The sequence below is a fragment of the Nyctereutes procyonoides genome, unplaced genomic scaffold, assembly GCF_905146905.1.
Source record: "Nyctereutes procyonoides isolate TBG_1078 unplaced genomic scaffold, NYPRO_anot_genome, whole genome shotgun sequence".
Classification (NCBI taxonomy): domain Eukaryota; kingdom Metazoa; phylum Chordata; class Mammalia; order Carnivora; family Canidae; genus Nyctereutes; species Nyctereutes procyonoides.
Window position 1 is genome coordinate 29,050,661 of NW_026575046.1, and position 25,844 is coordinate 29,076,504.

Below are 25,844 nucleotides of genomic sequence, written 5' to 3' on the forward strand. Positions count from 1 at the left end.
GTGTGTGTGTGTGTGTGTTAACATTAGTAACTCTCGGGAAGGAGAATTTAGATTTGGGAGTAGGGGAAGATTTATTTTTATAAGGTCATTTTTATCCTGACAAGGACTATTGTTTTTAAAAGTGTTTTGCACCTATTTTTTAAGTAAACATGTTAAATACAGTTGGGAAAGTTAAATAAGCAATATACTAACTAGTGGATTTTTTTGGTGTGTATTCTATTTTTCTCTTAGTGACATAAAAGAAGGAGGAGAAATTGAATTGTGAAAACTAGAATAATGAAGGACACTAAATGCCCTTATTTAAGATACCATGTTTGCAAGTCTACACTGGAACCTTGTACCTTTCTTGGACTTGAATTATGGCTCTGAAAAAGGCCAAATAATTATAATCTTATTTTGAAATACCAATGACAGAATTTCTAACTGAAGGTTTTTTAGTTGGCAGATAGACAAGCAGCCTTAGCCAGAAGAGATTTTTAACGGCAGCTTTAATAAACTTACTTTAGGGAAGTTCTCTCCCCCTCTTTCCCATCCCCTAACCCTAAAATAATAAAACTGGGAATCAAAAAGCTCCTGTCTTTTTCATTCAAATCAGGTGGGAAATTACTGTTTAAGTTCTGATGCTACTATGATTTCTCAAAAATTGGTGGGAACAAATCAATTTATATGAAATGCTATCCTTTTTGTCTCTGCAATTTTATATACAAAACAAGACATTATCAGGTGACAGGTGAATGAACATAAAGTCTCAGTTCTGTGTACTCAGTATACTGCCCTGTTTTATCAATTATTCACAGCTAATGACTTTTAGGAACATATTTTATACCACATATATCTTTTTTAATTAAAGCAAGTGCCTTGATGCCATTCCATATAAATCAGGCTTAACCCTTTATGGGATGAGGATGAGTTGATGGATTGCAGCTTGTTGCAGGAGAGGGGGGAGTAGTTGGTTAATAGGTCTTTTTCTTCTGGAAGGATATGTTCGTGTTGTTTATTATGTAAGATCCAACATGTGTTGAGATCTAGAGTTGTCATTTTAATTTCTGCTAATAAATTGTTATGCTAATAAAATATTGCTCTGTGTCTAAATTATTTAAGTGCAACTAAGAAACACATTCAGGTCACCAGTAAGCTTTGAAATACCATCTCTTTATATTTGCAGAGTGATTCAGTTATTAATTTTTCCCAACTATAACAAGAGGATCTGTCCTTCTAGAAAGACATAATGCACAAAGACACATTTCTTTCCTTTTTGCTTTGTGGTTCTGAGTAAATACATTAACCCTTTGGGGACTCATCAGTGAAGAGGAGAGGAGCATTAGATTGTTTGAGGACCTTTCCAGTTCTCATGTTGCACGACTACTATTCTATACCATGTTGGAATCAGAAACCCCCAAACTGTCTAATGATTTACTACTCCTAACTCTGAATTTTGATAAGTGAATTTTGAGCCACTTTTCCCCCATGAATAGGTTGAGGCTACCTACCTGATATACAGAATGAAGGAGTTGGACTGAATGGTCTTCTAAGGGCCTTTCCAATTTTACCATCCTATATACTCCCCAGGCCTTTCCAATTTTACCATCCTATATACTCCCCCAGGGCCTTTCCAATTTTATCATCCTATATACTCCCCCTGTGTGCACGCGGCACCTGGGATCCAGAGCTTTGTGATGTGCCTCACAGTCTCTGGCATCTCTCCAGCTACCTTGGAAGGCTCTGCTTCCCCACCTGTCCTTTCAGTGTTTGTGTCTTTGGCCTCTTTTCTCCTCAGCATCATTGCTTAAGTTTTGAATTTTCAGATCTGATTGAGACTGATGAAAGTATGGCTCTTCTTAGAGAAATGCCACATGTGCATGTATATACACACGATTATAAAAAAGGCTGGTTCATGGACCCCCGTGTCATGAATGCTTCGCATATAAGCTCTCTCTAGATGACTACATCCACATCTATGGCTTCAATTGCTTTATTATCGGTGTGCTGATGGCAGCCAAACATTTCTAGTCTTTCTAGAACACCAGTCAGTGTATCTGTCTATATATAAATCTTCAGAGCTGTCCAATAACAGGTGGATGCCCAGAGGCACCTCACATGCAACACATCCTCAAACTCATCTTCTCTTTCTCCGTTAACCTGTCTTGATCATGGCATGACCCAGCAACTCAAGCCAGAAACCTAGAAAATTTTAGAATATTCCTCTTCAACTCCATCACTAAGTCCATCTACCTGGTAAGAGTCTGAAATCTAACATCTCTTTCTTGCCCTCAATGTTCATTTATCTTCAGGACAATTCCACAGCCTTACTAGTTAATCTATTTCTCTATAACCCAGCCTCCACACTATCAATTATTTTCTTAAAGAAAAAAAAAAAAAACCTTTGTTACTTCTAAGTGGTTCCCCAGTGTTTTCAGAGTAAGTTCAAAATCAATACTATAGACAACAAGACCTTAAAAACTCTGGCCTTGCTTACATCTTTAACCTTTTGTCCTATCACACATCCCTTTGCTCAACCTTGGATGATCCCAAATGGGCCATTTAAAAATATCCCAGGCCTTTATATATATATATCCTGTTCCTTCTGCCAGGGGTAGCCTTCCAGCCCTGTATGTGTAACTTTTTACTCCTCTTCCAAATACTTCTTACTAAATGTCCCTTTGCTCTTGCAATATTTCCTATTGAATTCCTCTTCTCATGCAAAGTCTCGTTTGGACTTCATCTCTCCATATTCTCTAAAATGGCATTTACCACTCTATTATTTTTTCCTTTCTAACTCACCTACTAACTGGACTCGCTGAAGATGGGCCCCTGTATTTCATCCTTAAAACCTCTATGGCCGGCAGTGGGTATAAGGTCCAAGCATGGATATTTTTGGTGGATAGTTAGTCCTCTAACATTGGTTCATCTGCAGAGCATGTCTATCTGTCCAGGGTCAATTACATGGCCTGTGGTTATCAATAGGTTGGAAAAATTCCCCGGTGGAGGGATAGGTGTGTAATGGGGTAGATTAGATAGTCCAAGCTATGATTATTTCTTAGTTGCCTGAACAAGCCTCACATCCTGTCTTTTTTATCTTTCCTTGTTTTCCTTTTCAATCTCTACCATGTCAGAGAAATTACACGCGGCTGCTTCTAAGGGTTCTGGAGTTGGCTAAGTGGTCTCCATTATATAGTCTCTCTCTGCCCTCTGGTGGCCAGAATATTCTACCACATTCCACTTCAAAGAACTATGGCTTCTGGTAGCCTGAACAATTCTTTAATTGGTATGCAACTTTGGAATTCATTATCTGAGCCCATTCGTCCTTTTGCATTACACTTTTCTGGAAAGATTGAATGACAAGGAGTAAAATGGTGGTTGGCATGTAATAGGCAACAATTCTCAGCTTTCTTCTTTTTTAATGAAAGAGCCCATCTTAAGAACAGGGCAAAGAAAACTTGAGTTTTATCTAATAATCAGGCTTGCTGGTTCTGGAACACTAAACCCCAAAATCAGTTAGTGAAAGGAAAGTCTGGTAAGGGAGGGCCCTGCCTTTAGATAGTACTTGTAAAGTTCCAAATAAGGATGGATAGTAATGACATAACATTTGTAGAATACTGCTCATTGCCAGATACACTTTCTTTTCCTCATAATAGCTCAATTGAGGTAGATGCCTAGTTCCAGAATGTTGGCCTACCAAGTGAATTGGTCAACTGGGGCGAAATAAATCCTCAAGTGGGGAAGGAGGGACCAGAGAGTCAGGGAGAAGCTATACAGGCCTGATGAAACAGCTGATTCAGAAGGGATAATAGCAACCTCTTTTAGTTTAAAAAACAAAATATCAAACAAAACCATAATGTACCAACAGAATCAAAGTAAAACGTTTAGCCAATGTAAACCAGACTGCAGAAGCTCTCTCTTTTGGCTATAATTTCCACCTACAAGGGTTTAATTCATTATGATATATTAAATGAATCAAGAACGTGGTATTTTTTTAAAGCAAGTTTAAGCACATATTTACTGAGTACTACTATGTGCAAGGCACTTAAAGCTTTCGCCCCCAAAGTCTTATGTGTGTAAATCCTGCAGTGACTTTATGTGGAAGGAAATAGGCTTAACTTTATATATTGGAACTATTCACTATCAAAAAACAGATGATAATCTGGACTGGAATACTATTTGAGGCAATAATATCCATGGAAAATTTTTGCAAATTCTTTCAAATAGAGGACAGCCTTACCCTATCTTCAAGTCATTTTCTAATAGAATCAGTGCTTCATGCAGTTTTATAAAAAGGTGGCATTGATGCATTATATGTATATATCAATTTATACACAAATGTTTATTGAAGTGACTGTGATGGGCCCAGCACAGTGCTAGGCACCATTAAGGTTATAACAAAAGGTCCCTGCTTCCATGGAGTTTACAGTCTAGTCCAAGAGCCACGAAACATTGATAAAAAAATATTTTTTTCATTGATAAAAATTGGTAGAGACTGTAAGTGCCAAGGAGTTGAGAAAAGGGTAAAACAGGTACTGAATCTTCAAAAAAGGCTACAAGAGAGAACTCCAGTTCTTGAAGGGGTTTTTGTGGAGGACCTATATTTGTAGAGAGCAGGGGGAGGCATTCAAGTGAAATCATGCCAGCACACGTGGGTACAGAGTGAAAGAAAACCGGGGGCAGTGCCCACACTGAATTGTACTGAGCAAGCAAGCTGGAAATGTAGGTTGTAGCCAACTCTAGAGGGTGCTAAAACTCAACTGAATAATTAGTCTTGTATTTATTTATTTATTTATTTATTTTAGGCATTTGAGAATTACTACAGACACTCAGGCAGGGGAAATGGCAGGATGTCAATAGATCTAACATTATGTGCCAAACAGAAGAAAAGTGAAGAAAGGAATTTGAAATTGTGTCAGTAATCCTGACACAAAACGATGACACAGCAATGTAGTGAAGTTGCTGTCAATAAGTGGAACCACAGGACTTAGCTAGAAGACACTATTTTCTTTTCTGAAGTGTTAGGAATTTAAAATATGTGTAGTACTTTTAATTAAAATTATACTTGTTAAAAGGAAAAATATACAAAATAAGGTTTCAAAAATCCATTTAAACATGCTTTTTGTGATTGTTGTTTTGTTCAACATGGAAGCCGTACTTTTTTTTTTTTTTTTTAGATTTTATTTATTCATGAGAGACAGAGAGAGGGAGAGAGGCAGAGACACAGGCAGAGGGAGAAGCAGGCTCCATGCAGGGAGCCCGACGTGGGACTTGATCCTGGGTCTCCAGGATCACGACCTGGGCCAAAGGCGGCGCTAAACCACTGAGCCACCCGGGCTGTCCCATACATTCTATGATATATCTGCCTTATATATGTTTTGATTAAATGATTACAGAAAGAAAAATAACTGAATTGCAATGGGTTCCTGAAGTAACCACAAAATTAACCTGTATGGAAGGAAAAACTATACTACAACACTGACAGGTATTTGTATGTATCTTCTAAAAATGAAAGAGACACCTATCTTCCATATTAGGAACAGATACTAGGGTTATAAAGGATATTAAGGATGACTTCTTCATAGGAGAAAAACTTTAATATAAATCTGATTATAAATTTATGTAGTTCTAAATAACTTAAAATCAACTCTGCTCTTGCAGACGTCTATGCAGAACAAACATAAAGGAATTAAAGGTGAAGTGATTTTAACAAAGGCAAACAGTGTGCCTTCATCTTAACCACAAAATCTGGGCTGGATTATCCACAGGTGTGGAGAGCAGCGTGAATAATCCAAACAGGAACCAATCCAAATCCTGTCACACGTGTCCTCTCTCCCACAAACTTCCCTCTCACCTTGTCTGGAAAGTCAGAGAGGTACACAAAACTGTATGTTCTCTCCCAGGATTCTGATATACAAGGCCCCCCACATTGTATCATACCTTCTCCTTAATTCTCAAATTCTCCTGTGCCCCAGCTCCCTCTGGGTAACAAGCCTCAAGCATTACGAGATGTGTTAATATGCTCGGTGGCTCCTGTCAATGCTTTGGGCACAGACAGATGTACCTCTACTCACTACTTGGTTAGCTGGTGGGGCATTCAAGAGAAAAGCTAAGAAGATTCTAGAGTTACCAAATCAGTAGAAAGGAGTTAGTGGATCCGGAATAAGAACAGCTAATGCTCCCCTCTTTTTCTTTTGCTAGTGAGTGTGAGTATTCAGTTGGTTTGCTGAAGGGAGAAGTACTAGAATCCAGCTAGACCAGTGGTTCTCAAAGTAGGGATCCTGGACCACATTAGCATCAGCATGACCTGGGAACTGGTTAGAAATGCAAATTTTGGGGCCCCATCTAAGACCCACTGAATCAGAAGACTGGAGGTAGAGCCCAGCAATCTGGGTTTTAGCAAACCTTCCAAGTGAGCTAACATTTGGAAACCACTGAGCTCCAGACCCACAGTGTGCTTGATTTTCCTGTGGTCAGCACAGTAATTCCCAAACTTTTCTGCACATTGGAATCACCTGGGGAGTTTTACAAACTACTAAGGCTTGTGACCCAGCTCCATAGATTGTGATTTCATTGGTCTGGGATAAGGCCTGTGCTTTGGAAATTTTTTAAAGATCCTCAAGAGATCCTTAGGTGCAGACAACTTTGGGAACCACTTGATTAATCAAAAGATAACACACATTAGTCAAATTTCATTTCCAGATTCCACTCAAGGAAGTTTCCTGATTATTTCAGAGGACTGGAATGTTGTCATTATAATATTGCTTACATTTTAAGTTCAATAGCCTATCTTAAAAAAAAAAACTTTATTCTCATAAACTACATTTTCAAAATGAATAGAGGTAGGAAATGCCTATGTTATTTTGTTTCAAGGAAATCTGCAATTTTGGAGTCAACAAGAGTTTGTGTCATTTTTCTCATTAAGTATTCATCAATACCATTCAGCTGTCCAAAAATGGCATCAGGAACCCCTATGCAAGTGGAAAGGAACTGTCTAAGTTTCTGTACACTTGAGATGGCCTCTGTGATGGTGATTTTTGGCTGCTGTGCTAAAGATGCCTCCTCTTCCTCTTCACTTCCGGCTTCATCTGTATTTTCACCAACCTCCATGCCCGGGATGACCTCTGTGTCTATCAGCTCTTGCGAGATGATGAGGTCATCATCTGCAGTGATAAAGTCCTGGACATTGACTTCATTGGGGACACAAGTGGCAATAGCCACGGAGTGCCACAACTTCTCAATGGCTACCTCTGGTTCACTGACTGCTGCTTCTGTGTCAGAATCCGTCAGTTCCATAGGGATGATGCCTGCCTTCTGCCAGCACCTCACCACCGTGGACTGCTTGACTGACCACCATGCTGCAGCAATCATGTCAATGGCCTGCCTAATGTCCACCTCTTCGTGATCTTCACTGCTGCGGAGCTTGAGGAGGATCTGTTTCAGGAGGTGGCTTCGGTACAGCACTTTCGTGGTGTGAATTATGCCGAGATTCAGTGGCTGCAGGACGGCAGTACAGTTAGAGGGCAGGTAGCCCACCTGAATCCTTTCCAAGCGGGGCAGCATGTTGTGAGCAGAGCAGTTGTCGATGAGCAGGAGGATGCGGCGCTCTGCCTGCTTCATCCTGGCATCCACTTGCATCAGCCACTCATTGAACAGATCCTGCGTCATCCATGCCCACTGGTTGGCTCGATAATCACATGGGAGGGAATGGACGTTCCTGAGACAGTGTGGGTTGGCTGACCTACCAACAATCAATGGTCTCATTTTTTCAGTCCCGGAAGCATTGCAACAAAAGAGTGCTGTCAACCGCTGCTTTGCTTTCTTGCCTCCTCTACAATGGTCCCCTTTAGCAGCAAGCGTGTGCTGGGGAAGCAACTGGAAAAACACTCCTGTCTCGTCAGCATTAAAGATATCATCTGGGCTGTAGTCTGCAATCAGTTTTATAATTTCCCCTGCATGCCACTCATTAACCTTATCTATTCCTAGACCATTCATTAATCTGTCACTATCCTCTCTACAGACTGCTTTCAAAGCAATTCCGTGGCGGTCCCTAAATCTGTTCAGCCAGCCCACACTTGCTTGGAAATTGTCATAGCCAAGCATGTTGGCCAAGTTTAGTGCTTTTTTCCGAATGACAGAACCAGTCACAAGAATGTTTTTGGCATGGATTTCCTGAAACCAAGCAAAAACAGCCTTATCAATGTCGTCATAGAGAGCGTTCCTCATCCTTTTCCGCTGGGGTCCTACAGATGCCTCCCGTACCTTCTCTTCAAATTTGGCCCTATCCTTTAAGAACGTCGACAAAGTAGAAGGAGTGATACCGAATTCTTTTGCCACATCACCTTTCCTCTTTCCTGAGTCTACAGCTTCCACAACTTTCATTTTCTCCTCCAGGGAGAACTGCCGACGTTTCTTGTTCCCCTTGTTTGCCATATTCACAGAATGAGTGCTGGGTTACAACTACCAGGGCTGAGTGTGTTCCTCCTCTTGGCTTGTTTTGCTGCAAGTGTAGAAAACTGAGGAGACAAAATGTGGCGTACGTGTCAGGAACCAAAGATAATGAATTCCCCCTAAAAGATGTCAGATTTTTCAAAATCCTACTAGGAAATGATAACATAAGGCCAAAGCCAAGAGAAAATAGGATTTATACAACTGACTTTTTGTAAGGATTACTTACATAGGCTCAAGGAGTGTTTGAAATAGAAGAGATCTTACAGAGGATCTAGTTCACTTAAACTTTTGGAGCTTCTATAAAAATAATGTCAGTTCTATTGTGGGAATAGATTGAAATGATATATGGTAAAAGAGGTTCACAAACAGCAGTGCACTGTATAAATTCAAGGTGTTATTACCTGGGTCATTTTATAACAGAAACTGAGGCTCAGAGAAGGGACTTACTCGAGTTCATACAGCTCAGATTTCGTGACTCAATTAGTGCCATTTCTGCAATTCCATAATCCTGCTGGATATTCCACCCAAATCAGATCTTCAAAGCTCTATCACTATTTGGCTTGGATGGATTTTCAGTGAGGGAATATTTCTGGTAGCCACACATTCATTTAGTGAATATTTATAGGTGCCAAGTGGTAAGGATACAGTGATGAACAACACAGTCAAGGTCCCTGCCCTTATGAAACATACAATATGTTGGAGTAAGATAAACAAAAGAAGAACAGATAAATAATTATAGAGTGTTATATGACCATGAAGGAAGTAAACATAATCAGGCAGTAGCAGTTTTGGTAACTGCCTGTGAAGACATTTTATCATGAGAGTCCTCAAAGGACAAGAGAAGCTGCTGTGACTGCCCCTTTGCAAGGGCTGACTCCTACCACCACCTCCACACAAGTATCTATCCATTCTTGGCATCCCCTATGTGCAAAGCACTGTGCTCGATGCCAGCCAACCAAAGACGGAAGGAGCATACTGCTCACCATTGAGAAGCCTATCCGGGAAGCAGGGAAGATGAACACTGGAGTGCATGAAAACTATAAGAGGTTACAGAGTACTTATGAACTAGAATACGGAAATGAGGATGATCAACTGGGTGGAACACGGATGGGTAGTGTGCCTCAAAGAAGAAATGATATTGATGTCTGACCTTAAAGTATAAACAAGTGGGAGTTCATGTGATAGAAGGAAATATGTGTAAAGGCAACAAAGTAGTATAGAAAACAAGATGGCATGGTCCGGGAAAAAAGTCTTTGGAGAAGAAAACAAGAGCCAGATCATAGAAATTCTAGCTTGATCCTGGGACAATAGAAGCCATAGAGGTCTGTTTATTTAAATGATGCCATCAGGTTTGCACTTTAGAAGAGTCCTTTGGTTGCAAAATGGAGAACCTAATGGGTAAAATCCATTTTCCTACAAGGTGGCCCTAAATAAAGGCAAGCTAGGTTAGTAGGCCACAGACAGTTGGGATACGGTACTTTGAATGCAAAGGGAAGCTACTGAAGTATTTTAAGGAAGAAGAAAGACAACTACTAGGTAAAGAATGGAATTGAGAGAAATAGCAGGGGACTAGTTGGGAGGCTGCTACAGGAGTCCAGATGTGCGATAATGGTGGCTTGGACTACAGTAATCGTGGATATGGTAAGCAGCAGTCGGTTTGGGACTACGTTTTTGCAGATCTTGCTAATGGACTAGATGTCAACTGCAAGAGGAGTTCAGGATAACTCCCAGATTTCTGGCCAGAGCACTGAGCCATCAATGGATGATCGTGCCATTTTTACAGAGATTGGGAACCAACTGAAGGGATGGAAACCAGTTATTGAAGATCTACTTCGTAATCAGAATTTGTTACTTTACATGCTTTAATACAGCTGACACAATGGCAGGACTTGGATTTTCAAATCCAGGGAGACTCTGCACAAAGCCGGTGTTCTGAACATAAGAGTACTACACACCTTGTTCTGGGAACTACCAATATGGAGAGGTGACCTGAGAAGAGAATGACGCAAGGGCCAGGCCAGCGTCTGGTAGGTCAAGCGAAGTCCGAATTTTATCCTAAGTGAATGAAAAGACACTGGAAGGTTTTGAGCAGGGACTGACTGAATCAGTTACGGCGCAAAAAAAAGATGCAAAAAGATCAATCGGCCTGTTGCGTGGAGAATGGGCTGCAGAGCGCCAAGAGGGGAGGTGGGAAGAAACTGCATGGATCCAGGCGGGGGGATAGTGGGGACTCGGAGACTGGGGACAGTGGTCCAAGGAGGAAAGTATGCAGGTTGGAAATACACTTGCAAGAGAGTGGGGGTGGGGTGGGGTCGTGCAAGGACTTGTCCAAACGTAGAACAGTCTGTGACGCTGGCGGGAACGACGTACAGCATCCTTGTCTGATTGCAGAGCCTCTGCACTTGGTCACTCGGCGCAGTTCCAATCACTCGAGGAACTCCCTACCTAAGTGTGTGTGCGGGACGGTGGGGCGGACGGCTCGATGCGGCACTAAGCTGCGAGAACCGCATCCTGAACGCGCAGGGGGGGGGCAGGCCGGGCGGGGCCGGGGCCGGGGCCGGGGCCGGGCCTCCAACACCGCGCTGACAGGGTGCTGCTGGGGCTCCCCGGGCCCGACGCGGCCCTGAGAGGCGAGGCGGGGCCTCGACCTCCCGCGCTCGGCACAGCCCCGCCCCGCCCCGGTTACCTGAGCGCCCCACGGCAACGCCCGGGGCTAAGCGGCCTGCGCGTCCCACCGCGGGCGGCCGCAGCTTCCTCCTCCTCCCGGAACCTCTAGCCGGAAACAGTCCGTCCGCCTCACCAGCCCCCTTCGGGCGTCTAGGCCGTGCCCGGGGGCCCGGCCCTCCACGGGGCTGGACTGTCGCGCATGCGCCAGGGGACGCACGCAGTCACGCGCGGCCGGCCGCTTCCGGTGCGCCGCGAGGGCCGCCGGGAAGGGTCTCCCTGGCGATCCGAGGTGTGCTGCCGCCGCTGCTGCCGCCGCCGCCGCCGCCGCCGCCGCCGCCGAACCGGTGCTGCGGGGACGCCCGTGGTCCTGCCGTCTCCCTCGGGCTCCCCGGGGCTCGACCCCCGGGGCCCTCGGCAGGCGTCGGCGAAGAGCCTGCGGGGCGGTCCCGTGCTCCCACACGCGCCCTCCGCGACCCCACATCGCGACTCCGACGAGGGGGAGCGAGAGGAGCTGTCGCGACTCCGCGCCGTGTGTCGCCGGGCGGGGCCGCGGGGCCGGGGCTCCTCCAGCCCCCGGGATGCGCGCGCGAGCCCTCGCCTCCACTTCCTTGTTGCCGCTGTCACGACCGGAGCCGCCTCTCGCCGGCAGCGGGGAGCGCGAGCGCGCCGGCCAGCCCCCTCGTCCAGCCCCCGGGCCGGGCGCGTCCGGGAATGTGAGCCGCGCGGCTCGCACGCTCCTCCGGGTAAGGCCCGCCCCCGAGCGCCGCGCTGCACGGTGCCGCCGGCCTGCTGGGCGACCTCGGGCGGCTGCCGCGGCGCTCCGAGCCCCGTGCTGTCGCCCCTGCCACAGACCGGAGCAGTCCGCCCTAGTCGGCTCCTCCCGCGTTCGGTACGTGCGGGACACGCGGGACACGCGGGACACGCGGGACCCGGAGAGCGAAAGGAGCTAGCCCAGAGGCAAGCCGCGGGCCCGGCCGGCCGGACTGTCAAAGGCCACCTCCTGAGGTTTGGAGCAGCACCTGCTGGAACAGCGGAAGTGTCTCCGATTCCGTGTACTGCCCGTAATCCTGTTTTACAGATGAGAAAACCGAGGCCGAGAGCAAATAGGTTGCTCAAGGTCATAGAGCTCTGTGTGGGTGTTCTAGAAACGTGCAACTTAAATCCTCGCCTTTTGCCTTTCAAAGCCCTTGGTTTCGACCTTTGTATTGTTCTGCCTTCTTGGGCATTGCTGTACTGAGGCCGAGGGCTTGAAAAATCACCTCATAACCAGGCTGAAAATGGGGGTAGTCAAACAAGCAGAAATCCAGAGTGGTCCCTTCCTGCCCCCCACCCCAAGGCGGTTGTAATGACCACGTTTCCTGAATTATTTTGCTCTGGGTGGTAAAACCGATATGTCATCCTTTACAGATGCGCTCCTGCAGTTAACTGCTTCCCTGCAAGACTGTTAAGGGCAGAGAAAAAAAAGCACAGATCCCGCATAGCCTTGATTTGAACTCTCGCCTTCCCCTGTGAAGGCACTGGCCTATGGCTTGCCCAACCAAGTTGTGGACTATGTTCTCTTCTTGGGTTGCACCCTGGCGGAATGCAGGATTTATTCGACTTCAGTGGGAAGGAAAATCATTAAGAGATGGCGCAGAACAAGAAAGAACCTTAGGAATAACGTGTTTTTGACTGGGAGAGGCCTTTAAAACTGTAGGTCACGTTATTGTTTGTCTGCATTTGCCAGGGGAGAGTTTTTGGCTTTCCCAACATTCTCAGAGGTATTCTTGCCTCCCCCAGATTTAGGAGCTACTGATTTCAGCCTTTTTGGTCTCACATGAGGAACAACTGAAATTCAGGGTGGAATGTAGACATGTCTGAGATCACATGGTCAGAGTTGAGCCTTGGAGCCGGGTCTCCTGAGGTATCAAGCAGTGCTCTTTTTCTCATTTTACCTTACCAGGTACCTCATTTGCAGAGTGAGGTTTAAATGAGGTGTGAGTGGGTTTGTAATACACAGATCTATCCTGTGTTTATTGCCGCAACTCCCGTCTTTCCAGAATCCTAAGTTCTCTTCTGACCGATCTTAAGAGCGACTGCAGTGTATCATTTGTCTCATAAAATTGAAGTGGTTTCTGGAAACCTTTCTCCCTTCAAGGATTGAGTCTTTTGGGTAAAACCCCAACTAAGAATGTGGCCACAAATAGACTGTTCTTGAACTAGTCATTCAGGGTTTTTTTGTGTGTGTGCCTTCCTTTTCCTAGGAAAAGCTCTTATTAGATTTTCTGTTTCTGAAGCCAGAGAACCAACTGAATGCTGGTCTGTCAGATTACTGTTTAGACCTAAGCTGTCCAGTACCATTATCACTAGTCATATGTGGCTAATTTAAATTAATTACGATTAAAACAATTCGGTTTCTCAATCACGCTAACCACATTTCAGGTGTTTAATAGCTGTATTGGAGAACGCAGATACAGAACATTTCCATCATTGCAGAAAGTTTATTGAACAGTGCTGGTTTAGAGGGTTGCCAGTGGAAATAGGGAGCAGTGTAGTGTAACAAAAGAAGGCTTAGAGAGTTGGCTTTTTGAATTAAAAAAAAAAAAAATCTTGTCTTTCAAGTCCCTGTTTGGGTGTGGTGGCCTTAGGCGGGTCATTAAGCACCTCAGCCATAAGTTATTAATCTTTACTGGTGAACCCTTTCTTTTGCGTAGCACTTGACTGTTCTCAAATAGAGTTATATCTATAATATCTTTTGAGCCTTGTCACCATAAATCTGTACTAAGATGGGTGAGATACCTATCTTTTTATATCTGAAAAAATTGAACCTGAAATAGCTAAAGGACCTGTTCAAAGTCACACAAGCTGGCAGGGTGTAAAGAAATGTCTTACATATAGGCACTTCATATCTTATGAATAACCGAATGAATCAATGAAGCAGTTTGCTTAAGGTAATTAAACATGAGAGAAGGTCCAGAACTTCTGACTACTGGCCAAGTTTATTCCTTTCACCCGTTACCATATGGAATTCTTGTACTGTGGGCCTAATCTTTGAGTTGAAGAATTACTATATCTCATGAGTGAATATAAGCAAATGAGCTGTCAAAGCTAGTGATCCTAAATTTGCCTGGTCAGAGAAATCACCTGAGGTACTTAAGCATATAGAGTTCCATACCCTCTGGAGATTTCTGATTCAGAAGAGCTGAGGTGGGAACCCTGGGTTCTGTATGTTTCTTAAGTACTCCCAGTGCTTTTTAGGATCTGCTGAGTTTGGGAGATGACAACCTTGAGGCCCCAGCAGGGATAGGGGATCATTGGATCAAGTGGCTGCCACCTTTAGGATAAATTCTTGAAACCTGTTTGTATTTGACTTTTCCTCTAGCCATGGATGCATCATATGATGGTACTGAGGTAACTGTCGTGATGGAGGAAATTGAGGAAGCCTACTGTTATACCTCCCCTGGGCCACCCAAGAAGAAGAAAAAGTATAAAATACATGGAGAAAAGGCCAAGAAACCCAGGTTAGCCAACACCTTTTGGTAGCTGACATTTATAAACACAAGCTGCTTGGAGAACTGTGTTGGGGAAGACTTTAGGCTGTGTCTGGATTCGCCGAGGGTGCCGTGTCTGTTGTTGAAGTCTCTGGATGGGCATTGGTGTTGTGGGGAGAGGGAGATGGGGAATAGGAAGTGGTTGATTGATACCATCAGTTGCCATTCCTGGCCGGATCTTGATCATGTTTTCAGGCTCTCATAGGAAATTGTACAATACAAATGGTGGGAGCTGTGTACAAATGAAGTATGTTATTTATTATTAACATTGTCAACATTTAAGGATGGAAAATAGAGAATTAATGAAAGTACAGCGTTATGAGTAGTACCAATGATATCTGTAAAGATTATCCATGTTATAGCTCTAATCTCCCTCTTAACTGGACACTCCAACTTCTTGCTGAGGTCACCACTTTTGGGTTATTTTGGTAGTTAATTTACTTCTGTTTCTCAGCTCTCGGGAGGTGCTGTTGACCCGTGCGGTGATCAGAGGCTGTGTAGAGGAGTAAAGCGTGTGTGTGTGTGTGGGGGGGGGGGGGGGGCATAACCTGACTGATTAGCTCCACGAGTAACCTTTTCTGATAGTGGGATGACAGGGCACATGTGTATCTGCTCATACTGACCTTTAAAGCCAATCATTCCTGCAGAAAAAGTAGTCCATGGAAAAGTAAATCAGACAAGCTTTTGCTTCCAGGTTTCTAGAGGGAGAAACTTCCTATATACTATCTGGGGCTTTTCTTTGTTTGCTTCAGCCCATATTTAGATAAGTGCTTTGAAATGAAAAGCTAGGTTTTTGCCTCTTCACTCTCAGACCTGACCATTGTACTACTTACTGGTTGAATGAAGGAAAATCTTAAGAAATCCTTGTTTCCTTTAGGTCGGCTTACCTTCTATACTATTACGACATCTACTTGAAAGTGCAGCAGGAACTCCCCCACCTCCCTCAGTCTGAGATCAATAAGAAGATTAGTGAAAGTTGGAGGCTCCTCAGCGTGGCGGAAAGGAGTTATTACCTGGAGAAAGCCAAACTAGAGAAAGAAGGTTTGGATCCTGTAAGTAATTTTTTTCCCAGCTAATTTCTCCATTGGGTCAGTAGGGAAGGCCTTGGGAAGCCCCCACCCCCTGTTTTCCTTTTTCCTTTTCTCTTCTTGAGAAAACTTTGAGTTGAGTCAGTTTTACCTATCTTAACGGAGTAGCTTATGTAGGGATTTCTCCTGCACCATGAGTTCATGTTATTCATTGAAGGTCATGAGTATGTGTTATACTGATTGGTGTCAGTTTTAAAAATGTAATCAGCAATTGGGCTGGGGAGCTTGGAAGTAGATACAGCTGCCTTGTATAATGTGATGTTCTTCAGTTACCACTGGTGGTTATGCACTATGCCAGAAGCCGAAGATGATGGAGGAGACAGGCTTGAAGTAAAGAATGAATGAGGAGGTGTTCCAGTTTGTCAGCCATTTTGTATTTCTAGTTCATAGTAACATAACACTGACAACTATTAGTACCGCTGTTTTTTTGTTAGACTGAGATTCCTGCAGGAAAAACAACCTTGTTATTGCAAGGTTAACCTTAACTCCTTTTTTCATTTAAAATATTGTTTCTGATTTCTTTTTTTTTTTTTTTAATTTATTTATTTACGATAGTCACAGAGAGAGAGAGGCAGAGATGCAGGCAGAGGGAGAAGCAGGCTCCATGCACCGGGAGCCCGATGTGGGACTCGATCCCGGGTCTCCAGGATCGCGCCCTGGGCCAAAGGCAGGCGCCAAACCGCTGCGCCACCCAGGGATCCCTCTGATTTCTTTTTTGATGATATAGAGCACAGGTTCTTTAGGAATGCAACAGCTATGTTATAGCAGAAGAGGTTGTGTTTTCCCTTAGTGGAGGCCATCTGCCACTGCCATTTAAATGACTTGCCCTTATTGGCTTGGCATTCCTCTTCTGGAAAAGTTTTGTGTTATCTAAAGTCTTGGAGATACCAGTCCATACCCCTTCCTTTAGATGATTTATTTCTCTTTCTTTTTTTTTTTTTTTTAAAGATTTTGTTTATTATTAAGAGAGAGAGAGAGAGAGGCAGAGACACAGGCAGAGGGAGGAGCAGGCTCCCTGCATGGAGCTTGACATGGGACCCGATCCCGGGTCTCCAGGATCAGGCCCTGGGCTGAAGGCAGGCGCTAAACCGCTGAGCCACCCAGGCTGCCCAGATGATTTGTTTCTAAACTGAATCTGGGGGACAGTTTAGAGGGGAGGGGAAGTGAAGTCTAGGAAAAGTGCACGTACTCTCTGGTTTCCCTGTCATAAAGTTAGCAACCTTCTGCCGTGGTACAGGAAAATGTTACATTTTCCCAGAGGGATAACAGTTTTAAAGCTAGACACTAATGTAGGTTAATACTTTTAAGATTTTTTTATATAAATCATCTACAATGATTTTTTTTCTTGTCTGGGACTTTATATCTACTATTATCTCTACTGCTATTATCAAGACATGAATGAATTAGCTCTGATATTTACTAACTATGACCTTGGAAGAATCATTTAACCTTTGAGTCTTCATTTCCTCATCTGAAAGTGGGGAATAATAGTATCTATTCACAATGTTTAAAATAAGGGACCTAGCTGAGCCCTTGGCACATATTGCCTTGGTCAGTAAATATCACTCTTTAGTAGGTTAAGTGTCCAGTGACCATATAATAAGAAAAGGCGTGATTTAATGAGCGTCTGAATATGCCAAGACTGGGTAAGGCTTTAGGTGCCGTGTTTGACCTCTCCCAGATTGCCTGGTATGAAGGTGAGACCCTCTAGCCTGCCTACTTTGGGAGCTTTTCAGAGACCTACTGGCAGCCTGGTTTCTCGGCAGCCCTTCTAGTCTCTTGCTGTACCAGTGGTTCCATGTCATTCAGGCCGCCGTGGTGTCTAGGTGCCTGGATTTGTTGATTAAGTCCAGATCATTCTATGCATTTGCTACCATTTAATCTTGTTCTGACCTGTCTGCTTCAAAGGGTGACTTGAGAATGTCATTTCTCCATTATCTCTCCAGTAAAGGCTCCATAAAGGATTTGGCCTGTCTGCTTTTATGTTTCATCTGAGTGCTTCTTTCAACTTTCATCTCTGAGTGCTTCCTTTGTACCTTAAGTAGTCTCATCGACTTCTTGCTTTTGATGTATTTAAGGATCCTTTTGTAATGGACTTAGTGTTCCTTTTAAAAGATGCATCTGAAATTATTTCCATTTAATTTCAGCTTTCATTTAACTTGACTTTGAACTTTTCTGTTTTCCTTATTGGGTAACTTGCAGCTTAATTTGAAAAAAATAAAAAACAAAAGTACCTTTTCCTTAGCCATGAAAGGTTGCACTTCTAGTACCTGGTTTCCTTGCTCCTTAGAAGACCTGGCTTGGAATCCTAGCTTTACGACTTACTGATTTTGTATTTGGAGAAGGTTTATCTCTCTGAGCTTCAATAGGAACAGTAATATTACCCAACTTAATAGCACTGTTAAGGTCAGGACAGTATTTTCTAAACTTTAAGATCCTAGTCAGTGTTAATATTTGTATCCCCCAGTATATTCAGGTCCTTGTCAGATATCCCCATCCATACATACTTTCTCTCGTGAAGAGATCAGTTCATTTTCTGCTCTGTAAGTCTGGGAGAAACCAGTGTTATCAGAACCCTTGCTTTCTGTCTTGAGGTCCAGTATAGCCTATTGGCTTGTATTTTATGCTTTTGGGGGTTTTACTGAACATTATACATTCTACTACCTTGGAATTCTAAAGTATCAGAGCTGGAAAGGAGCTCATAAATAACTATATTCCGATAGGGCAGCAAGACATAAAAGTGGAAAGTATTTGCTGAAGGCTGTGCAGATTTGGGATTCCAGCTCACAGTTTCGAATGCCGAGATCATTGCCCTTTTCAGAGTCTGATCCCTGTTATGAGCTCCTGTGTGATTGAGCAAGTAAGCTACATGGGCTTAAGTGTGGTTCAGAGGAAGATAGCGTTGCTATTGGCAGAGGCTGACCCTCTCAAAATCTTAGGTCAAGAAAGGAGTCTTTCTGGTCCCTTTTGCAGAAAATAATCCAAAAACTGAAAAATGTAATCATAAATATATGTGCATGTGGTCTTAACTCCATTTATCTCTGCTTGTCTCCCCCTCACCGGTTTCCTGGTCCTCAGAACTCCAAGCTCTCTGCACTGACTGCTGTTGTTCCGGACATCCCAGGTTTCCGCAAGATCCTCCCCCGCTCAGATTATATCATCATCCCCAAGAGCAGCCTGCAGGAGGACCGCAACTGCCCTCAGCTAGAGCTTTGTGTGGCCCAGAACCAGATGTCCCCTAAAGGACCATCGCTTGTGTCCAACACTGCCCCGGAGGCAGTGCCCAGCCATGCGGGCATGGCAGAGCAGTGCCTGGCTGTGGAGGCCCTAGCTGAGGAGGCGGGAGCCCTTGCCCAGCCGGGTGTTGTACAAGAGATCACCACCTCAGAGATCCTCAGCCAGGATGTGCTCCTGGAGGAGGCTTCCCTGGAGGTAGGGGAGAGCCACCAACCATACCAGACAAGCCTGGTAATTGAAGAGACCTTAGTGAATGGCTCACCAGACCTCCCCTCTGGAAGCCTGGCTGTGCCCCACCCCCAGGTTGGGGAGAGCATGTCAGTGGTAACTGTCATGAGGGTAAGTGACTTTGTACTGATGTCTCTTGGTTTATCTGGAACTACTACAAAGGCAGCTAGCACCGTGCAGTGGTGATTAAGAGTACTGGTGTGGACTTCTAGTAGGACTACAGTCCTCTTGAACCTTTTGCCCCTGGGCTTACTTAAAGTTCTCCTCAGTTTCTTAAGCACTCAACCAACTCCTTTTGCCCAGCATAGCCAGGACTTTCTTCACATGAGAGTACATGTAACAGCATTTAAATAATACAGGCTATCCATGAATCAAAGCCAGGATCTCTCAGGCTATTAGGATTTTATGTTCCCTGAAGATTGTGTCAGCAGACACAATGGCACCTTGAACTGTTTAGTAGGAGAATTTCCAAATAGTCTTCCTGGGTGCAGAGTGGGTAGGAATAAGAAAGCTCTCTTCAGGGCAGCCCCGGTGGCACAGCGGTTTAGCGCCGCCTGCAGCCCAGGGCATGATCTGGAGACCCTGGATCGAATCCCACGTCAGGCTCTCTGCATGGAGCCTGCTTCTCCCTCTGCCAGTGTCTCTGTCTCTCTCTCTCTGCAGCTCTATGAATAAATAAATAAAATCTTAAAAAATATAAGAAAGAAAGCTCTCTTCAAGGCCAGGTTGATAAGAACGATAGAAAAAAAAAAAAAAAAAGAACGATAGTTAAGAGGGAAGTCTCTCCAGTGGCATAAGTCCAGCCATGCCCGGTTGAAGGGAAAGAGCAGTTTCAGCAATCCCACAGCCTAGTCCCCCCAGAAGCAGGGGAGCTACCACCACGCCTTCTATTACCCTGGGTAGTGTGGCATCCTCAGAGAGGAGGAGTTCTGCCCCGGTCAAGAGGAATATAGGATGGCCTATATGTATGAGAGCATTGTAGCCCCTTGCAAAGGAATCTGTGTTAGACCTAAATCCATTTTATTGTTACTGCCTTAGTGCTATTTATGATAATGAAGCATGCCACCTGCCTCGTTAAGCTAGATCAATAGGATGTTAAGAACACTTGGCAGGGTCAGAACAGTTGGGTTAACTAACTGCTTATGTGATTTTAAGTCTTAAGTCTCTTAAGACCTCAGTTTTCTCACCTTTAAAATGAGGATAGTCCACATTCTCTGCGGTAACAGTTTATTCTGTCTTATTTTTGTTCTTAAAGTTTTGAGATAGATTCATCTTTTTGGATAAGCACATTGTTTGTGATTTTTGGACTCGATCAGTCTCGGCCCTGGGTGTTCTTCATTCCATAACTGTCCTTCTCTCCGTTGTGCCCACAGGATTCCAGTGAGAGTAGCTCCTCTGTGCCAGCCACACAGTTCATCATGTTGCCTCTTCCTGCCTACTCAGTTGTGGAGAACCCCACCTCCATCAAACTGGTCAGTGTGTGGAGAGTTAATGGAGATAAGGGCTCTGTAAGAATTCTCCCCCTCGTAGTTTTCTAAAAGTCTTGATGACGTTGAGGGAGATAGGACTGCCAAAGGTCTCAAATCACCTGCTCCAGGTATTCTTTAGCGGGTGTGGGGGTGGTGAGGAGAGTCTTTGAATGGAGCTCTGCAGGATCTTAAACTCCTCAAGATACATACAAATCTTTCTCTTTAAGAACCTTTACCTGGGATAGATTCAATGCCTCTTACCAAATTTTCAGAAGTATATGTGGTATAGAAAAATTGAGGGCCACTGATCTGATTCAATCCTATTATTGTACAGATTAGAAAAAAGGCCTAGAGAAGGGGAAGGACTCTATGATTCAAAGACACTGAGCTGCAAAACAGGCCAGAACCAGGACTCTGGTCTTTTGATTCTTAGTTAATGGTTTTCCTCATCACATACTGCAGCATCTGAGCTGAAATTTCTCCCTAAATATTTTACGGTTTTTTGTGCTGTTACAATTGGTAGTTCAAAACTTTTCAATATTTGATTATTCACTACTAATATATAATAACATAGTTGACTTTTTTTTTGCATATTAAACTTACATTCTACAACTTTTATTTTGCATATTAAACTTGTGTTCACAACTTTAACATTTGTAGTTTCTGTTGTATTTTCTACATAGTTTTGTTTGTGAATAAAGACAGTTTTATTTCTTTCTTTCTCATCTCGATTCCTTATTTCTTTTTCTTACTGTACTGTTTGGGATCTCTAGTACAATATTGACTAGAAATGGTCAGAGCAGATATTGTCATATTGTTCCTCATCTTAGGAGGAAAACAGTCTTTCACCAATCATTATGTGTAATATTAGCTATAGGTTTTTCATAGATATCCTCCTCAAGTTTAGGAAATTCTCTAATATTCCTAATTTGCTGGGAGCTTTTATCAGGAATGGATGTTGGATTTTGTCAAATGTTTTTCCTAGGTCTGTTGAGATGGTTGTAGGAATTTTCTTTTTTAGTTTGTTAATATGGTTAATTTCATTGTTTTTCAAATGTTAAATCAATCCTGCATTCCTGGAATAAATGCCACTTAGCAATCATGTATTATCCTTTTAGTATATTGTTGGATTTAATTTGCTAAAACTTTTCTCAGAAGTTTTGTGTGTATATTCTAGACACAAAATGAGGGATGTTGGTCTCTAATTTTCTTGTATGATGTTTGTCTGGTTTTAGTATCAGGTTTTAGTATCTACTATTACCTAGTAGAAAAAGTCAGGAAATACTTTATCCTCTTTACTTTTCAGGAAGAGTCGTGTAGTATTGGTATTACTGCTTCCTTAAATGTTTCAGGTCAAATCTGGGCCTGGAGATTTCTTGTGGGGAGATTTTTAATTGCAAGTCCAATTTTTAAAATATATATAGGACTATTTAGATTATATATTTTTAAATTTTATATAGATTTAGATTATCTGTTTTTGAGTGAGCGTTTATAGTTTGTCTTTCAGGGAATTTGTCCATTCCTCTAGGTTGTCCAATTTATTGACATAAAATTGTTCAAAACATTCCCTTATTTTTAAAATTGTGATGAAATATACATAATAGAAGTTTACCATTTTCACCATTTTTTTAAGTGTGCAATTCAGGGTCATTAAGTATATTCACAGTGTTGTGGGGTCATTAACAATACCTATTTCCAGAAGTTTTCACCATCCCAGACAAAAACCTTATGCCCATTAAACTGTAACTCTCTTCTTCTCCCCCAGCTCCTGGTAACATCTGTTTTACTTTCTGTCTTTGAATTTGCATATTTTAGGTGCCTCATGTAAATGGAATCATGCAAATATCCTTATGGTCTCATTTTTTTCACTTAGCATACTATCTGTCTTGTACCATGTATCAGAATTTCATTACTTTTTGTGGCTGAATAATATTCCATTGTGTGTGTATACTACATTTTGTTTATCCATTCTTAGACATTGATGGACATTGAGTTTGTTTTCATCTTTGGGCTATTGTGCGTATTGCTGCTGTGAACTTGAGTGGATACGTGTCTGTTTGAGTCCCTGATTTCAGTTTTTCAGGAGATACCTAAGAGTGGAATTGCTGGATCATACGGTAATGCTGGGTTTTAAAATTCTAATAAATGCTTATCTTTTAATATTTGTAGACTGTAGTGATTTTTACCTCTCTCATTACTGATAGTGGTAATTTGGGTCTCATTTCTATTTTTCCTGACAAGCTTGGCTAGAAGTTATCGATTATATTGACCTTCAAAGAACCAACTGTTGGTTTCATTGATTGTCTTTATTGTTTTTCTGTGTTGTATTTCACTGATTTTTGCCCAGATCTTTATTATCTCTCTTCTGTTTCCTTTGGGCTTAATTTATTCTTTCCTAGTTTTTTTTTTTTTTTTTTTTTAAGATTTTATTTATTTGAGAGAGCTTGAGAGCAAGCACGAATGGGAGGGAGTGGCAGAAGGAGAGGGAGAAGCAGATTCCCTGCAGAGCAGAGAGCCCAGTGTGTGCAGGCCTTGGTCCCAACACCCTGAGATCATAACATAAGCCAACAGCAGACACTTAACTGACTAAGCCACCTAGGCACTCCTCTTCTCTAGTTTCTTAAGATAGAAGCTGAGGTCATTGATTCGAGACCTCTCTTTCCTAATACAGCTGCTTAGTACTATAAATTTCCCTCTAAGCACTACTTTGGTGGCATCTCACAAATTTTAATATGGTATGTTTTCATTTTCATTTTGTTCAAAGTACTTTCTGATTTATTCTTTGACCCATACGTTATTTAAAAGTACATTATTTGCTTTCCAAATATCTGGGATTTTCCAGATATCTCTCTTTTTTTTTTTAAAGATATCTCCCTTTTATGGATTTCTGATTTAATTCCATTATAGTCAGAACTCTGCAGTTTGTAAAACTTGAATCCTCTTGAATTTATTGAAACCTGTTTTATGGCCTAGAATGTGTTGTGTCCTGAAAAATGTTCTGTGTGCCCTGAAAAGGAATGTATCTTCTGCTGTTGAGTAGTGTGTTCTATGTATGTCAAGTTAGGTCATGTTGATTGATAGTGGTCAGCTCTTTTATATCCTGACTGATTTTCTGTCTGTTTCTTCCGTCAGTTACTGAGAGAAGGCATCCACCTATCACTATAAATAAGATTTATCTTTTTTTCATTTTTATTAGTTTTTTGTTATGTATTTATTTTGACTCTGTTAAGTACTTAAACATTTAGGATTGTTATTATTTTTTTTTTTTTAATTTTGCTTATTTGAGAGAGAGCACAAGCAGAGGGAGGGGCATAGGGAGAGGGAGAAGCAGTCTCAACTCTTCATGGGCAGGGAGCCCAATAGGCAGGACCCTAAGATCATGACCTGAGCCAAAGGCAGATGCTTAACCAACTGAGCTACCCATGCGTTTCAGGATTGTTATGTCTTCATGATGAATCAACTCCTTCATCATCATGAGATAACCACCTTTTTTATCTGGCAGTATTGCCTGCTATCTCATTTACTTTGATAATGAGCTTTCTTTTGATTATTGTTATTAGGAAGTTATATCTTTTTCCAGTGTTTTAACCTGCTTATCTTTGTATTTTTTTTTGTAGGCAGTAATACAGTTTAGATCTAAAAGCAAGACCTATCTGACAATCTCTTTTTTAATTGTGGTATTTAGGCCATATATATTTAATGTATAAACACATAGTTAGGTTTAAATCTGTCATTTTACTCTTTGTTTTCTCTTTGTCCTGTTTTTTACTTTCTTTGGAATTGAATGTTTCTTATGAATCCATTTTATTAATAACTCCTTTCTTGGCTTTTTAGCTTTTAACTTTGTTTTAGCTATTGTGGTTTTTTGGGGGTTTATAGTGTACATCCTTAACTTGCAATAGATTATCTTCTAAAACCTGTGGATAAACAGTATATTTTTAGATGAGAAAGTTTTCATACCTTTAACAGGAACAGCCACTGCATTCTCATTCATGGAGAAATTACATGTTTCTCCTGAGCCTTTGCTTTCCTGGAAATTATTATTGTTCTTTCATGATTTAATAAGTGTCAGCCAGACTTTTCCAGAAAGCCTTCATAAATAATACTTAAGAATGAAACATCAGCCTGGAACACTGACATTTTTTTTTTCTAAAGCTATTTCTATAAGCTGCTATTTAGGAGTCTTTCCAAGTTCATGGTAATTTATTGATAGAACTGACCTAACTTAAGTTTTTACTCTACTTTCTGGTGGTGTTCAGAATGAATATTCTATATGGAGCCACAGTGAACAAAGATAGAGATGTTTTATATCCTAGCAATAATTTCTCACAAACCTATAGAATCTTGTACAGTTTAAGTGACATGGTTCCTAATTTCTTACCTTGTTTGCTCTTCAGGATACATCCATGAAATAGGAAGGGCAGATGATTTTACAGAGGAGGAAACCCAGGGCCCAAGAGCTAAAGTGACATACCTCCAGGTCATCCAGTGTGTCTGTGGTAGAGTTGGAACTCAAAGCCCAATCTCTTTCCTCAGTGCCACACCATTTCACCCTCATCCTTGACTTGCTGCTGCTACTACCATCACCTTTTCCCTAGTCATTCTGGCAGGGATAGCCTACTAGCAGCTTGGTGTTTCCCTAAGAGAGGTTTTTGCTTTTTGGCCAGGCTAGGGAAGGTGGGATTAATATCTGATAAAGCATTCATAAGTAACAGAACAAATCTGAGACGGAAATGTTTTCTTTGCAGCATTAATCAAGAAATGGAGCATGGCTAATTTCTGTTTGTAGCTGAAATGTAATGACCCATTGTAATCATTACGTTCAAAGGGAAGTCATTGGAGGGAATGAGAGCCACTAGCTGAATATATTCATATGCAAATAAATTATTGAGGTCTATTGGAATTCCTTTTTTTTTTTTTTTAAGTGGCCATGATCTATTTTTATCTCTCTGAACCCTAAGTCCTTGGTTTTCAAGTAGTGGAGTATGTGGAAGGAATCTTGGACCAAGAATCAAAGACTTCAGGTTCTAGGTCTACGTGTGCCCTTGATTCACTGTAAAATTTGAGCCAAAGTGTTTAATCACTTTGAATCGCAATAATTGTATCTACTTGATAGCATTGCTGAGAGTGTTAAATGAGATACTGGTAAAGCCTTTAGCACTGTGTGGTACTTGGTTTAATTAGTAGTGGTTGTT

The 25,844-nt window shown here is 42.3% G+C and overlaps 2 protein-coding genes across 11 annotated transcripts in view; one reads left to right on the forward strand and one right to left on the reverse strand.

Moving 5' to 3' along the window:
* Nucleotides 1–5,181: 5,181 nt before the first annotated feature.
* Nucleotides 5,182–11,280, reverse strand: TIGD6 (tigger transposable element derived 6). 5 transcript variants are annotated; one of them, XM_055324774.1, is made up of 2 exons: nt 11,166–11,280; nt 5,182–8,495 (listed from the first exon to the last, which is right to left on the reverse strand). In XM_055324774.1, exon 2 carries the CDS (start codon nt 8,410–8,412, stop codon nt 6,838–6,840), a length of 1,575 nt encoding a protein of 524 aa, XP_055180749.1. In that variant the 5' UTR covers nt 8,413–8,495; nt 11,166–11,280; the 3' UTR covers nt 5,182–6,837. The 5 variants fall into 5 exon arrangements, with proteins under 5 accessions (XP_055180749.1, XP_055180745.1, XP_055180746.1 ...); XM_055324770.1 differs by having other exon boundaries at nt 11,117–11,280; XM_055324771.1 differs by having other exon boundaries at nt 5,182–9,106; nt 11,117–11,280.
* A 60-nt stretch (nt 11,281–11,340) lies between these two features.
* Nucleotides 11,341–25,844, forward strand: part of HMGXB3 (HMG-box containing 3) — a 47,361-nt gene continuing 32,857 nt past the window's right edge. For 2 of the 6 annotated variants that reach the window (XM_055324761.1, XM_055324763.1), the window contains exons 1-5: nt 11,341–11,840; nt 14,459–14,597; nt 15,505–15,679; nt 18,794–19,291; nt 20,554–20,652. In XM_055324761.1, the coding sequence (XP_055180736.1) occupies nt 14,461–14,597; nt 15,505–15,679; nt 18,794–19,291; nt 20,554–20,652 (909 nt within the window). In that variant the 5' untranslated portion in view covers nt 11,341–11,840; nt 14,459–14,460. The other 4 variants (XM_055324762.1, XM_055324764.1, XM_055324766.1 and 1 more) reach the window with 4 other exon arrangements.